At 40.5% G+C, this 16051-nt stretch overlaps 1 protein-coding gene across 1 annotated transcript; it reads left to right on the plus strand.

The window, feature by feature from the left end:
* The first annotated feature begins 7216 nt into the window (after positions 1 to 7216).
* On the plus strand, positions 7217 to 12997 carry LOC145449832 (uncharacterized). The gene is made up of 5 exons (XM_080328273.1): positions 7217 to 9501; positions 9573 to 9668; positions 10327 to 10606; positions 10867 to 10975; positions 12343 to 12997. The coding sequence occupies exons 2-5, from the start codon at positions 9662 to 9664 to the stop codon at positions 12601 to 12603; spliced, it is 657 nt and encodes a 218-aa protein (XP_080184399.1). The 5' UTR covers positions 7217 to 9501; positions 9573 to 9661; the 3' UTR covers positions 12604 to 12997.
* The last annotated feature ends 3054 nt before the right edge of the window (positions 12998 to 16051 follow it).

Below are 16051 nucleotides of genomic sequence, written 5' to 3' on the forward strand. Positions count from 1 at the left end.
AATATGATCATTGAATATGCAGACAAGTGTCCAGTGTAACAGTAATTTGCTAGATAATGATGCAGACTGTAGACTGTACTATACGATTTCATAAATAGAACGCTTATAACGCCAAGCCCACATAATGAATACCCCACATATCCTGACTCAAGACTAATCTAATACATGCTTTCGGTACGACAATCCCATTGTGTACGACTAAGGATAATACAGCAATAGTTGCTTCATCCGAAAAGTTGTCAGAAATCCATTCATTTGGACATACCATGCTGATGAGTGCTTGTCACCATTCATGTTTATTGTAGGTTAGAACACTGCAAATACATACTAGCTCTACGTTATTACCATTCACCAAAGCCAGCTATTCCCAATTCAATGTAATTTTGCAAAAAACCTTCATTTTTCAACCCTTTTCCGTAAGCGCTCATAGTGAGATTGCCCGGCCTCGTTCTTTGTTTACATCCTGCTGCTACCTGATTGGTTCGTGTCAAAGGTCACGTAAGTGTCTATTATACAATAGGCTATTATTGACAAAATTCAGTCATGAACTAGAAATATTCATCTTTTTTCGGTCCTGTGTACGAGTACTGATAACCGATATACCAATGTGGAACTTCACTATTCTTCGGTGTTACAATGAAACGCATGTTTTTGCCGTGCGAGTTTCGAGTCAATACAAAATTTGATTCAAGTGTAACCGCTCGGTTCCGGGGCCATAATGACTCCGAACCATCTGGTTGCAAAAGACCAGACCTGATATCTGCGCACTGTCTGTGTCCGGACATGCTCCAGAGCTGATATCTGCGCACAAAATTCCCCTAGGCATGGTCCGGACCTGATATCTGCGCACTGAATCGACCTAGACATGCTTAAGACGTGATATCTGCGCTCTAAACCAGTGGTTCCCAAAGTGGGCGCCAGCGCCCCCTTGGGGGCGTTCGCGAGCATGAAGGGGGCGCTGACCATGAAATGGGCGATTGGGGGGCGCTGGCTAGAAAATTGGGCGGTAGGAGGGCGCTGAGAGCAAATGCCGGCGGTGTAGGTTTAGAAGGCAACTGCTGCGTATAGTGTTGAAACGATTGAATAATAAAGCAGCTAGATTCGCAGTAAAAATGCATAAGAGATTCAGTAAGGGCAATTTAGAGTTGTCCGTCTATTTATTCAGCTGTACCGGAAAAGTCCATTGTTACTTGACAATGTTATTCCTGCTCATCAATAGACTAATGTAGCAGTTGGCAGCATACCCGAAAAGCTTGCCATATGCTACTGTAAGAACTTCGAACTATATTTGAGCAGTTATTACTGACTGCAAAACGTGATGTCTTGCGGGATTTTATTATCTGTTTCAAACGATCGTGGATTTTCCACAGCGCTGTCACCGTGGCATTCGACACGGCGTTCTGGTTGCGAGAAACGACATATCACTCCTACTTGACGGCCGTATTTCTCAAAATTTAAGGGTATAGAATATATCTGTTGTTAGTAATGATAAAGGTGAACATGGCATCTGTCCGTATTCGGTGACAAGTCAGTGATAATTCAGCGGAATGTTGCGACACAACAACTGTTCCAATTCTCAAGCTTGCTCTGAGCTACCGGTCCAGCACGAATACCTGATGTTGATCGAGAAACATGAATCAATCATCTCACAAAATGACACGAGGATGGTGATTTGGTTCCAGGATAGAGTCCAATTAGAAATTTCTCACCGGATAGTCAATCCATTCTGTGTAGTTTCCTGGCATGAAATGTTTGAGCAGCTGATTACATTGTAGTTAGGGTTACCATACGTCCTCTTTTTTGAGTTTTTTGAAAGTGTCCTCGGAGGACGCCTAAATGTCCTCTTTAAGAATTTGTCCTATTTTTTTTTGAAAAGCTTGGTTAAATGTACGTGATTTAACCAGAGATATGGGAAATTAGCGCTTGAGTAACGGTCTGGAGGATTTTTTGGGACCTGAGCCAGAAAAAATGACATTTTTTTAGTGAGCCAGCCACTAACTCGGAAAAAAGTTACCATTTTTCCGGATTTTACTCCAGTATTGTTTGTCTGAAAATTTTGAAAAAGCTATCTCTTTTCAGATTCCCAAAATATGGTAACCCTAATTGTAGTGTAGAAAAATTTTGAGTTCAACCAAAAGTTCAATATCTCCAATCAATCGTTCTGGATACATAATTAAATAAAAAATAAACTCTCACAGGAATCGGGTAGGCTTTTTCGTCGTTGCCCTTCGCCGCTCATATTTGATATAGCGTGTTCTCAGCGCCATGACCAGCAAGCTCCTGACTCACATCAGAAACCGACTTGCCAGTAGGCCTACATGAAGTAAACGCTGGAGATTTTCGACTGATATTGTTCCTACTAAAACTCAAACCCAATATGACGAGAATGATGATTGATGATACACCAGCTTCATTCGTCTCATTATTAGCTGTATCAAATGCAGAACAACTTTCGTTTTATGATCAGGCGTGGTGAGGGAGGTGTCGGGGGGCGGTGACACTTCATTTGTTGTCCAGGGGAGCGGTAGCTCAAAAAAGTTTGGGAGACACTGCTTCAAACGAAGCGTGACCTTTGTATGACCTCGTTGTCTGCGGTTTTTGGTGATATCTGCGATATCTGAGTAAATGAGTATATATAGCTCAGTGGTATATCCACAATGATATCTGAGTGTATCCACAGCAGAGATGAGCATGGATTAGGATTAGGTTTTGAAAAAACAGGATTTGTGAAATTTTGTCGGATTTGGATTGGATTTGGATTAGACATTTTTTTCAGAACGGATTAGGATTTGGATTGGATTTACCTATTTTCTGGGAGATTGAAATGTCGTGTGGCGAATGGCGACAAACTTTATTCAGATCAGTTATTAATGTACCTATGGTTACTAAGTTATCTTGAATCAAGTGAATCGTTAGTTGTGAAAGAAAATTTTCGAATCCCTCCATTGCATAAATTTAGTATCTTTTCTGAATTTCGAGTTGGAATCGGATTAGGATTGGACATAGACTTGAATATGAAAAAGTTATGGATTAGGATTTGGATTTGAAGGTTCGGATTTGGATTGGATTAGGACATAAAAATTTCAAATCCGCTCATCTCTGATCCACCGTAGTGATATGCCTGAGAAACTGTCTGTGGCAAATGGTTGCTTTTAAATTGTTGGTGGATTGTGTCTGTTGTTACGTATTGTTGACATTTGAGTGAACTTTTGAAGATATTGGGATGGTTGTCTTTACGACGTTGAGGGATATTGGGAAATTTTGTATTACTGACGGTTGTAGGACTATAGAGTATGACTCATCAGAGATGAGCGGATTTGAAATTTCTATGTCCTAATCCAATCCAAATCCGAACCTTCAAATCCAAATCCTAATCCATAACTTTTTCATATTCAAGTCCATGTCCAATCCTAATCCGATTCCAACTGGAAATTCAGAAAAAATATTAATTTATGTAATGTAGGGATTCGAAAATTTTCTTTCACAACCAACGATTCACTTGATTCAAGATAACTTAGTAACCATAAGTACATTAATAACTGATCTGAATAAAGTTTGTCGCCATTCGCCACACGACATTTCAATCTCCCAGAAAATAGTTCAATCCAATCCAAATCCTAATCCGTTCTGAAAAAAATGTCTAATCCAAATCCAATCCAAATCCGACAAAATTTCACAAATCCTGTTTTTTCAAAACCTAATCCTAATCCATGCTCAATGCTCATCTCTGTGACTCATACTCTATAGTAGGACGTTGTGACTGGTTTTGCATGATCATATTTCTTTGTACATATTCTTGCTATTTTTATACTTATTATTTTTTTTATTATTTGTGCTCCTTATTGTCGCTTGTGAGTGATCTTTCCTACTGGATCACTCAACTTGGGAACGGGGATGTGTAACCACTCGGTTCCGGAGCCATAAAGACTCCGGACCATCTGGTTGCAAGACCAGTCATGCGTAAGTTAGCATGCGGGATGGGGAAAAGAGGAAGTGATTGGAGTTGATCAAGATTTTGATTGGGTTTTGCATGGAGTTGGCATGGAGTATCTTTGTGTGGAGTTGTTACTGTGTTAAGTCTTGGAAGTATTGATGTGTTTATTGTGCCTGTCTTCGTTGTAATATATCCGTCGAATCTGCAATGTGTCTCTGGGTCCAGTCGAGCTGAAGTAATATAGCCGCATTCAGTCAGATAGCGAGGACTATACGACCGAACGGCCACACAAGTCATCTTCAGTATTTAGGAATCAATCAGTTTTATCAATATTTCCATCGTTTCAAAACACCACAAAATTGCGATACAATGAAAAGATAGGGAGGTGTCGAAACAAATTGGAGTAGTCCATAGGCGCCGACTCTTATTTTTTTACGAGGTGGCGAAGTCTTGTGACGTCATAATTGTTCCATATCGATGACGTCATCGTCGCACTAAAACGCACTTTATTACATGCCGCTGGTTTACGTGCAGCGTCAAACTATTCGTGTGGCGTTTTAATACCGGCCCCGTGATCATTAATATCAAACCATGCAGTCGAGTTATTAAATGGAATCTTAAAACGGTACGAGTACGATCGTACGAAAATATAACTGCGCTACTAGTCTGTCCGACGGAATGCACCGAACAAAAATCAGAATTTACGTCACTGAGAATTTGGAGTTGTATCAATGTTATTCGCGTGCATATATGCGCTGTGGTGTGAGTAAATAAATACGCCACGCACTGGCCTGGCAAGTTCGCAATTAACACATATGACAACTCTCGAACATGAGGTTACAAGCAGACAATAATGATGATTACAAACGCGACATCGCGCAACCAATCAATAAAGTTGTCTCTTGCGATTTCTGGTTTCGCGTTGATTAGCTCGCATGTCGCATCGCGGCAATTGTTGCAGATTAAAACAGCGATTTTGGCGGCATTGGTACATTTCTGATTTATGTTCGCGAAGCATTTTGGGAGTAGGCTACATCGGTCAATTCATAAATTCAATTGGCATGTCGATGGCCGCCAACACATACTAATTGACTTACGTGTTGACGGCTGCACAAATTTCCTTCTACGGCCGCTGGTTGGCTACCCCTGGGCTAGAACTAATTCCACTTCCGTGCGCATGCCGCGATCTTATCAATCGAAATTCACCGGCTACCAAATGCCCAATACTTTAATATTCGATATTGTTGTTCTCGATACGAGTACATCCAGCAATCGAGTTGATCGGAATATAGAAGGTTCCCTGTTCAAACGAATCGAATAAAATCAGAATTTGTGCCACCCAAAATCTCGTTATGCGTCAATATTTGACAATAGCATGGCATCGCCTACTGCACGATAATAACGAAAGGAGCACTGTAAATGACTTCGTGTGACAATTTCGGAGTACGAATGTATCAAGTAGAAAACAAAACATATGGATGGTTGCAAACGAGAAAGCGTGTATTCGAATCAGTATCGTTACGAATGGGTTTTGAGTTTGACATAGTATTGAGTAGCTTTCGTCGCGTCAATTGTTTTCTCATTATATCGGTGTTTAAGCTGTATTGCTGCATTTCCCGATTAATCTCACTGGCAACGCCTTCTTAAGAGAAACGAATATAGACAGAAATGAATTCCAATTTGGAGGCACACACCAACACACCCTCCAGTTTCGCGCTCCGATAACGAAGACTATCGCACGAAGCTAGCTAGCGTAAGAATGGTTTTGTAAACGAATGTGGGCGCACATCATTTAGATTTTAGAAAAGCAGATCATCTATTTGGGCGGATGGTCGGGAGAGGAGATCTAGGATGGTGTTCATGTTGACGATATGATAAGCTTGCCAAAGAGTCCGGAAGTGCTGTCAATTAGAGAGTCCCTGAGGGTGCCTTTATTTTGTACATGCAAGCTAATGAAAAGCTAATGCAGCTAATTAAGCTAAGGAAAAGCTAATTAAGCTAATGAAAAGCTAAGTAAGCTAATGAAAAGCTAAGTAAGCTAATGAAAAAGTAAGCTAATGAAAAGTAAGCTAATGAAAAGCTAATGAAGCTAATTAAGCTAATGAAAAGCTAAGTAAGCTAATGAAAAGCTAATTAAGCTAATGAAAAAGTAAGCTAATGAAGCTAATTAAGCTAATGAAAAGCTAAGTAAGCTAATGAAAAGCTAAGTAAGCTAATGAAAAGCTAATTAAGGTAATGAGAAGTAAGCTAATCAAAAGCTAATGAAAACCTAATGAAACAAGGCAATGAAAAACTAATGAAGCTAATGTAACAAGGAAGCTAATTGAACACCACGCATCGAAAAACTTCGCTGATTGCAATTGCGAAATGTGTGCGTTTGTTGATTGACGCTGAATTGAAGCAAAATTCACGAGTCAATTTCAAGTCATCAAGTAATCGGTGTCGATAAAATTCAGTGTATCTTGCATATGGTCGGATTGTTCTCGAAATGCTGGTGTAACCTGTTAGAGCGACCAATCATTCAATGATCGTGCGTTTTACTGAGCCTCCATTGTTCTCTCACACATAAATTGACCGCAAATGAAGTGATCCAAGCTTACGTTATCGTAAACTAGTATAGTAAAATAATTCAATAAAATAATGTCTATTTCTATTCTCTGTTCTTACCTTAACTAAACCTCTTGGTTTTATTGAAATCGAATTCGAATATAGCTTCTCCTCAACCATTGGCGCCTCCTCATCTTGTATCATATCAATTTGTAAATGGGTAATGTTACATGTAGTACATCTTATCAATTCGTTTCTCTATTCTCTATTTTGGCCGGTAACTATAAACTGAGGCTGTGCAATTACTTCCGTAGTTCAGCAGTGATACGTATATGTGAGCGATACAGCGCCTTCTTGCGTGTATATTTAACTATATATTCGTTCATTGGTTCAGACTCAATGACCACTAAATCTATAATTCAGACAGCTAGCAAAATGCAATGACGTAATCATGCCTCATGCTTCAAAAAGGCAACTAGACTTGAATTGTGACTTGACTCGTGACTTGACTTGACTTGACTCGACTTGACTCGAGTCACCTCCAAACATCGAGTGACTTGACTTGACTCGAGTCACCTTCGAAAATCGAATGACTTGACTTGACTCGAGTCAAAATGTGCAATGACTCGTGACTCGAAGGTAGTGACTTGATCCCAACACTGTAACGTAGTAGGTTGGTATTAATGGTGTTTCTATTACTATAGGATGGTCATTGGTCATTTTACACCAGGCTGGTATTCGTTATTACACTGTAAAAATAATTCTTGTAAAATAGCTTGTAACGAGCTAATAAATCCTTGATACAAGCTCGATGGAGCTTGTAAATGCCAAATGCAAGCATATAACAAGCTGTCATAGGTCGGTGCTTGTAATTGTGCTTGTAAATTGTTTATATTTTCTGCAAGAAGAATGAACAAAAATAGCAGTCTGTACTCACTCAAGCTTCGTCACAGACACGATAACACACCACAGACACCATAACACACCACAGACATGCCCAGACACGATGTCCGAGTGTCAACACAGTTCGCACACGCCCCCCGACATGCCCCAGACAAGTCCCAGACATGATGCGCGATCGAAAACGCAGTTCGAACTTACTCCAGACATGCCTCAGACATGATGTCTTACTGTCAACGCATTTCGAACACACCCCAGACATGTCCCAGACATGATGTTCGAGTGTCAACAACAGTTCGAACACACCCCTGACATGATGTTCGATTGACAACGCATTCCGAACCTATCTCCAGACATGATGTCCTAGTGTCAATACAGGCCCAACACCCCCCAGACATGCCTCAGACATGATGTCCGAGTGTCAATACAGGCCCAACACACCCCAGACATGCCCTAGACATGACCCAGATAAAGATGCTCAAATGTAAAAACGCACTCCAAACACATCCCAAACATGATGTTCGATAGACACAACGCAGTCCGAACCTGTTTTAGACATGCATCAGTCATGATGTCCGAGTGTCAACGAAGCTCGAACACCGCCCCCCTCCTCCCCCCGTCGACATGCGCTGACATGTCCCAGACATGATGTTTGAGTGTCCACCGCGCTACAAATACCCCCTGACATGATGGGTGATTAGCAACGTGATCCGAACCTATCACCAGACAAGCCTCAGACATGATATCCGAGTGTCAATACAGGCCGAACACACCCCAGACATGCCCTAAATGTGTCCCAGACATGATGCTCGAGTGTCATAACGCAGTCCGAACACATCCCTACCATGATGTTAGATAGAAAACGCAGTCCGAACTTACTCCAGTCACGCCTCAGACATGATGTCCGAGTGTTAACGCAGTTCGAACACACCCCTGACAAGCCCCTAAGATATGTGAGTTGAAACGTTGTTCAAAAACATCCAGACATCATATCCGGCAATAGGAAAATGCACAAGACACAAAATACGATGAGATTCCACTGTTACTATTTTTCATTATCATCCTTTTGGTCATTATATTTCAATATAAACTCCCAATTCACCCTGTTTGCACAAAATAAATCCGCCGGTTTTGGTTGAGCGGTTTATCAAAAAGGCGCGAGATCAATACGAGAAGGATTTGGATTTGGATTTCAAATAATCGCAATTAATAATTTTTATCTGATTCAAGAACAATGGATTTCGATTTTAGATTAATTTTACGATCAATATATGTAGAAATGAACTTGAAATGTCACATAACTTTACACTTCAACGTGTTATTCGGATCAGATGCCTACTTTTTATTGATTTGGACTTGGATTTTAATCTCGAATTCGTAACAGGATTTGGATTTTAAAATATTATATCCGCCCATCTCGGCGCGAACGCGAATGGCGAAACCAGCCAGTTTTGCGGTGGTGCACGTTTCTTACGTTTTGGTTTCTTCGTTTATTGCAACTTAGGATGAGTCTGTGGCTGTGTCCTACCGAATGTTGCGATGGTGTACAAATATCAGGTTCAAGATATTTATGTTGTTGAGAAAATTGCTGATGAACTACGGTAACACTTTGTAGAATTGAGTATATATTGTTTGTCAGTGCCGAGTGCTTCTTTTGTACTAAATTGATAAAGTCTATTCAGTTTATCAAACACTTTCATAGTTACTCTGTTAAAGAAGATGGCGTTCGTGTTTTTCGTCCTACCGACTTGATGTATCATGAATGAACCACCGCAGATATATGTAATCAATGACATTAACCTGATGAGGCTACGTCGCGGCGTATATAACTGATCAATATTTGTGATTTGATGTATTTCAGGTTATTGAAATAGTCTTGATTGCTATGACTAACGCTGAAGCACAGTTTAGTTAATGATGACCTATGGTGACCGTTCAAAAGTGTTTAGAATAAACTCTGTATTAGAAGTGAAAACTGCTGTATTACATAAATTTCCTGAAGTTCCCGCTGACAATGCCAACATTGAGTACCATGACAAAGATTTTGGCTGGGCTGAATTTGATTCTGATGTGGAACTACGCAGTGGCGTTATTTTGAAATTGAGTGAAAAAAAAATCAGGTAATTTAGTCTCATAGTTATACAATTACCATAATATACATGCTTCGTTACTTGATATTTTTGTCTTGCAGGGCCTTCGAAAGTGACAGATTTGCTTGGCGCTGGTGTTCGTAATTCAAATTGCACCAGTAATGTGGATGTATCATTGACTGAAGAGCAGATGAATAGTAAGTTTTATGCCACCTACTGCAGGACTGGCTAACCCGCTACATGTGAATAGTGTGGATAGTGGCCCGCGCAACGGTTAGTCGCTTGCATGTGGCCCTTCGGCCGAAAAGGTTGGCCACGCCTGACCTACTGTTTGACGGTGTATAGCAGTGTTCCCAAATACATTCTTACACAATGTGTAAGTGACATTTACAATTACAAATTCAAATTACAAACCTTGCCATAGTATAATCAAGAATATGAACACTGACAGCTATGGCGTTGTTTGTAATTTGAATTTGTAATTTTGAATGTCACTTACACACTGTGTAAGAATGTATTTGGGAACACTGCTATACATCGTCACGACTTGATTTTAACGCCGGAACTAGAAAGCTATACTTAGTATAATCAAGAATATGAACACTGACAGCTAAGTATAACTTTCTAGTTCCGGCGTTAAAATGTAGTCGTGTTGCGCAACGTTATCTTACAGCCGAATACTTTGAGAATGGAGAAGTCAATCAATATTTAGATTTTTCGGGATCAGTGTGACAGTAACATTCGATTAATACCAATTATTTTAAAATTTATCTCCCCCTCCCAGTCGCCTTGTTTGTAGCTAGCGCTTCCTTTGGGAACCAGAATTTTGTCTCATAAGTGATATTTCAATTGCAGGAGATATGTGCAGTGGTCTGCAAAATTCAGAACAAGGCGTTGATGCTTCATCATTCATGAATGATCTGGAGCCCTCTACATCTATAACTGATACGCCATTGATGGATGCTGAAGAATGTACTAAAAAGCCTCAAAGATGGTCTGACCACAAGTATGAGGTGTGCCTTCCTGCTTATCTGCACAACGAGGTGGAACATCTGGAGTCAAAAAGCGACTTGAGGCCAAGATTAAGAAAAGCAATTGTGGACCATCTGTTCCACGATCTAACGAAACACTTTGGGTATGTATTGGCTGTTAAAGTGATCTATATTCTAGTGCAGCGTTTTTCAACGTGTGGGGTGGGTCACAAAGGGTATAATTTTGGGCCTTGCACACAATCTGGTCGGATCTATTACTTCCTTATTCACAGACTAACGCTTTGTGACAACCATAGTCCTCTGTACTCACGATATACTGAATGAAAATACTGGAGATGACCCGATACCAATTTTGGTGCATTCAGCTTCTTGACTATGTAACATTCATCCACTTTTCATTCAGACTTGACGTGCCAACGTATACAAGAACTCTGGCATGTACAGCTCTAGTGCAAGAATATAAAGTTCTGAGATCAAGTTTGGCAGATGAAGATCATTATCTTCCTGCATGGGTAAGTTTTGAAGCTTGAAGTATGGTAGTGCTACACCAGGGATGGGCAAACTACGGCCCGCAACACCGTTCGGTGCGGCCCGCGAGATTCTAAAAAAACTTTTTAAAAATATTGATAAAATGCGTACAAAAAAATCGAATTAATGCAGGGACTTGATTAAATTTTTCTTAGTATATTTCACCACGATAATTCTAAGACAGTGGTTCTCAAACGGGTGGGCACGCCCGTTGAGGCGTGCAAGCATCTGAATGGGGGCGCGAAGCTGAGCTCGACTGAAAAAAATTATTGTTCTGTATTTAGTCTCAATTACATATTTTAAAATCTCTCATCCACAGTCGTAACCTTGCCATCAAACTACCCGTTAGGTTTTTTAGCATCCTGGGTGCGTTTTGTGATATGACGATAAGGGGGCGTTTGAGAACCACTGATCTAAGGTAGATACTTGATATCACAGCGGGATTGCTGCAACGAGATTGACATAATTTGGATCACCAGTGGGATTTCAGATTGGCCACTTCATTTTTAATTATTTCAGTGATGTGCTTATAAAAAACGATTCGGGCGTGTATTGGGTAGATTCGTTGTGTGTATGCGTAGAATCTACATTCTACACATAGTAGAAGCGTGTTTGAAGCTAACATGGTTATGATGCTGTCAGCATTGTGTGTCCTGGAACGGAACCAAAAGTGGAATTAGTAAATCTATGAACAGATCACTGCTCACAGATTTAAATTTCAATCCTGTTCTAAGAATCGGGCCGACCGACTTTTATATCTATAGTTTTGACAAATTGGTTATTGAGGTCCGCCAGCCTATGAAATCTCGCCACTGTGTTTCTGACACGTGAGCGTCAAAGCAATGTTTGGCTTGTTTTAAATAAGCACATATGTTATCTCCATGTCCTCACTATATAATCAAATATCAATATTGCGTTTAATAATCATGTCCTTGCAAAATGAACCCAGTGGTATACAAAGGCAACCCTCAATATTTGCAAGTAGCATATTTATTTATCGAATTCATTCGTTGTTTTTGAAAATATTTCCCACCTAGCGCGATCGCGACATGAATGCCCACAGAGTTCTCATGACATAATGTAAAATGTAAGTCTTATTTTTAATGTTACCTAATTCGGTTGGCTCCTATCGGACGACTTAAGAAAGGTCATTAACATTCAAGTGGCCCACTCAATGGTTCCCAAATCTCTTGTGTCCCTTTGGCTGAAAAGGTACCCCTGGTATAAGTGCTGTCATAGTCATAATTTTGACCTAATACATCAGCCATTATTACTCTGATAGTATCATTGGCTATATAAGTTCATACTCTCTTTGCCTTTCAGTATACAGTTGTGTGCCCTCTTTTTTCAGGATAATCCAGAATCACTGCACCCAGTCATACATCTTGACACTCGACAAACCAAGTGGACGGTGCACTTCGACGGGCTAGTGATAAATGACGTAGTAGATTTCACACATGCTTTAGCTCTCATCCTGTCAATACATTGGGTATTCAATATCCAGTTCGCACGTGGTGTGGATAAGACTCTACATTTCTTGTCCATCTGCATTGCAAAAATCAAAGAGCTGCATATGCCGTCTGCGGTCGCTTCAATGTGTGAAACAAATTGATTTGCAGTTTTTAAATTCATTTGATCATTGATATACAATGGTAAGTGTAAATAGTTTTGCTTTTTTGGGAGTGCTGAAGTAGATTTGGCCTCGAGTGATTATATTTTCAGCATACTTCATTACTTGACAATTCTGACGTTGTGAAGTAGAAAATAGGTTTGTACTGGACCTAATGATACTTTAGGAACTACATGAGTGCTTGTCAAGCCATTTAAGGTGCACTCCTGTGGAGCATGCTTGGTCTGCTGCAGGCTAAGTCATGCAAATATTTTTTGCACAATTTCTTTTTATACATGCTGATGCTGTTGATTTTCATACTGTGCTTGAGCCTGCTGTATATTTCCTGCTGATCTGCTGCTGTTAATCGGCTTTAAATAAATGAGCCTTTTCGCTATAGTTTTGTGAACAATCATGGCCGCCGAATGCATTGGGTCTTTCTGCCAGTAAAGGTGCAAGATTTGGGTATAATAAGAGAGAGAAAAAGAGAGTTACAAGATATAGCTTGTACTGAGTTTACTAGATTTAGCTTGTAGAGCTTGTAACGAATTACAAGAAAAATACTGTAAACTAGTAATCGAATATACCATATTTTTTCCTGTAAATTTACAAGAATAATTTTTACAGTGTACGGTTCCTGATCCACCGACTATTATGGGTCGGGGCCTTTGCAAGACACCGTCTACGCGGATCGTACGAGCAGTACAAGCCCACACCCTACATAAACCAGAAACACTTGGGTAGGAATACTGGAACCGACTTGGGCCTGATTCGAACTCCCAACCAATTCGTTTTGCAGCTGCGGAGCTGTGAATATATTCAAGCGAACTAAAGCGGAACTAGTCAAGTATATTCCGCGCTAAGCATTATTCTTGTCGGATATTATAATAAAAGATCACGAGCGTCAATGCGTTACGACTCGCTAGTCGATAGGCTATACCTTGCCCCTCCCTGTGAAATATTATAAAGCAGAAATGATACGTGAATATCCCAATTCAGCCCAGCAAATATATGCAATTACAAAGTAGTACATATCCGGACGTTTTAAACGTTAATTTACTCATTGCTCATTATCAGGATGACAATGGTGCCGATGTCTCTCTAGTACGTCATTTAGGTTTCGCAAAGGTAACGAAAAAGAAGTCTTCCCAATTTTGAAATTATGCGCAGAATGATTCAGTTCTAAAGAAAACGATCAATAATCTAAATTATAATCTGTCGATCATGATGTGAAGTTTATTTGTAAAATAAAAATTACTGTCAAGCCCGCAACCAATATCCACGCGAATTCGGTTTACCAGACATATCGCGTGCCGAAACGGGTTAATCCAGTTTTGTATGATGCGTTGATTGATAGCAGGCATGCTGGAGCTTGTGAGACAATGCTGTTTTCAAATCCTCCTTGCCTTCCTAACTAATTACCATCAAGAAATGAACTCCCTTTGAAATGTCGTTGATGTTCAATTGTTCATGTTCGTTCACGCTATCAAATTCAGTTTGCAAACATAACCGGCCACATTATCATGTTAGGCGTGCTGGCACTTTAGCACCGAGTAGGCAGAAAAACTTCGTCAGAGATCACCGCTGTATGTAGTGCCGAGATAACGTAGTGGTATAATCCACAGCTGCAACACCAATGGGTTGTGGGTTCGAGTCCGACCGAGGTCGACTCCAGAATTCCTACCTAGGTGCCATCTCATCCGTGTAAGCGGTGTCTTATAAAAGCCAAGAATGCGGGCCGTTGTACAAGTCGGCCGCTACGGAATAGAAATGTAGAAAATTGCCTGGCGTAAATGACCATGACCAATGACCATATTAGTCGAGACACACCATGAACACCTCAAAACAAACCTGTCGGTGCCGTCAAATCTTCCGGATTTCGGATTTGATACATCCAGAATCATATGAGCAAAATACTAACCTGGACTCACTTCCTTGCTTCATTGGTTTCATTTTTACATTCGCTTGTTTCATTAGCTTTTCATTAGCTTAATTAGCTTTTCATTAGCTTACTTTTCATTAGCTTACTTTTTCATTAGCGTAATTAGCTTTTCATTAGCTTAATTAGCTTCATTAGCTTTTCATTAGCTTACTTTTCATTAGCTTACTTTTTCATTAGCTTACTTAGCTTTTCATTAGCTTACTTAGCTTTTCATTAGCTTAATTAGCTTCATTAGCTTTTCATTAGCTTACTTTTCATTAGCTTACTTTTTCATTAGCTTAATTAGCTTTTCATTAGCTTACTTAGCTTTTCATTAGCTTAATTAGCCTTTCATTAGCTTAATTAGCTGCATTAGCTTTTCATTAGCTTGCATGTACAAAATAAAGGCACCCGTCCCTGATCTCTGGTGAACAATTAAATACTCGCGCGTATTACGCAGCCTCAATGACAGTTTTGGCAAATCAAGATGTCCGAACTTGACGGCACTGATTTCAGGTGGTTCAGACCTGTGTAGTATTTTAGAACTCAAGCCATGATACACTTCTTCTGATCGTTACGTTCAAGTATTAGCGGGAATCAATTACGCAGCGATTCGATGTTATTCAGTTTTGCGATGTCGCTCTTCAATCAATGAAACATAAAGCAATCACCAATTAGCGTAAACTCGACCGCATTGTCTCTTAACCAGCGAGAGATAGAAGCCAAAGTGTGCTAGGCCCAAGACGCGATAGGTAAGCCAGCAATGGTATCTTTCGCACCAGGCCTATCGCAGATGCTCATTGCTCAATGCTCATGCTCATGTATATGCCAGCGATGATATCGTGTACGCCAGGCCGAAGCCGCCAATACAGATGCGATTGCGCAGGCAAGCGATGGTATAGTGTGAACTGGGCCTATTGCAGATGCAGGCTTGTTCGAGACGCGATAAATTGGGCTATCGACAATTGCCACGCGCACGGGAATGAACGACCTAATTTCGCGACCATCTCAGCGGGAGATCATCACAGAATCTTCTCACTAATTGACAACATGCTTCTCGTAAATCGGCCCCGCGGAACAATGATAATACAATGATTGAATTGCAACTGAATATTAGAGTTAGAATGGTCGTTTCGAAATGACGTGGTTTCGCGTTTCAAAAGGTTTCGGTCCCCGAAAGCCCCCTGGCTTCGCGCCTGGCACACGCGCGTATCGAACTCGACGACGTCTCTAACGAGGTCGCGTCGGTTCGCCTGATTATTAATTATTGGTCACAAATCACTTTGACGTTTGGGCATTTGGTACGAGGTGGCCGCCACCTCGTAAATATGGTCACGAGGTGGCGCGCGTAAGTCGGCGCCTATGGAGTAGTCTATAAGATCAGACACCCACCTTCGGCTAGGCGAAGTAAAGAAGAGGCATGCACACTGAATGAAAAGTAATGCAGAGAATATATGACGCAAGCGACAAAATGAGGTGACACTGTAATCTTGAAGTCGGGCTAGTAGATGGTAATTGACTCGAACCATT

The sequence above is a fragment of the Botryllus schlosseri genome, chromosome 11 (genome assembly GCF_051294905.1).
Source record: "Botryllus schlosseri isolate E-star chromosome 11, Bs_hap1, whole genome shotgun sequence".
In the NCBI taxonomy this organism is placed as follows: domain Eukaryota; kingdom Metazoa; phylum Chordata; class Ascidiacea; order Stolidobranchia; family Styelidae; genus Botryllus; species Botryllus schlosseri.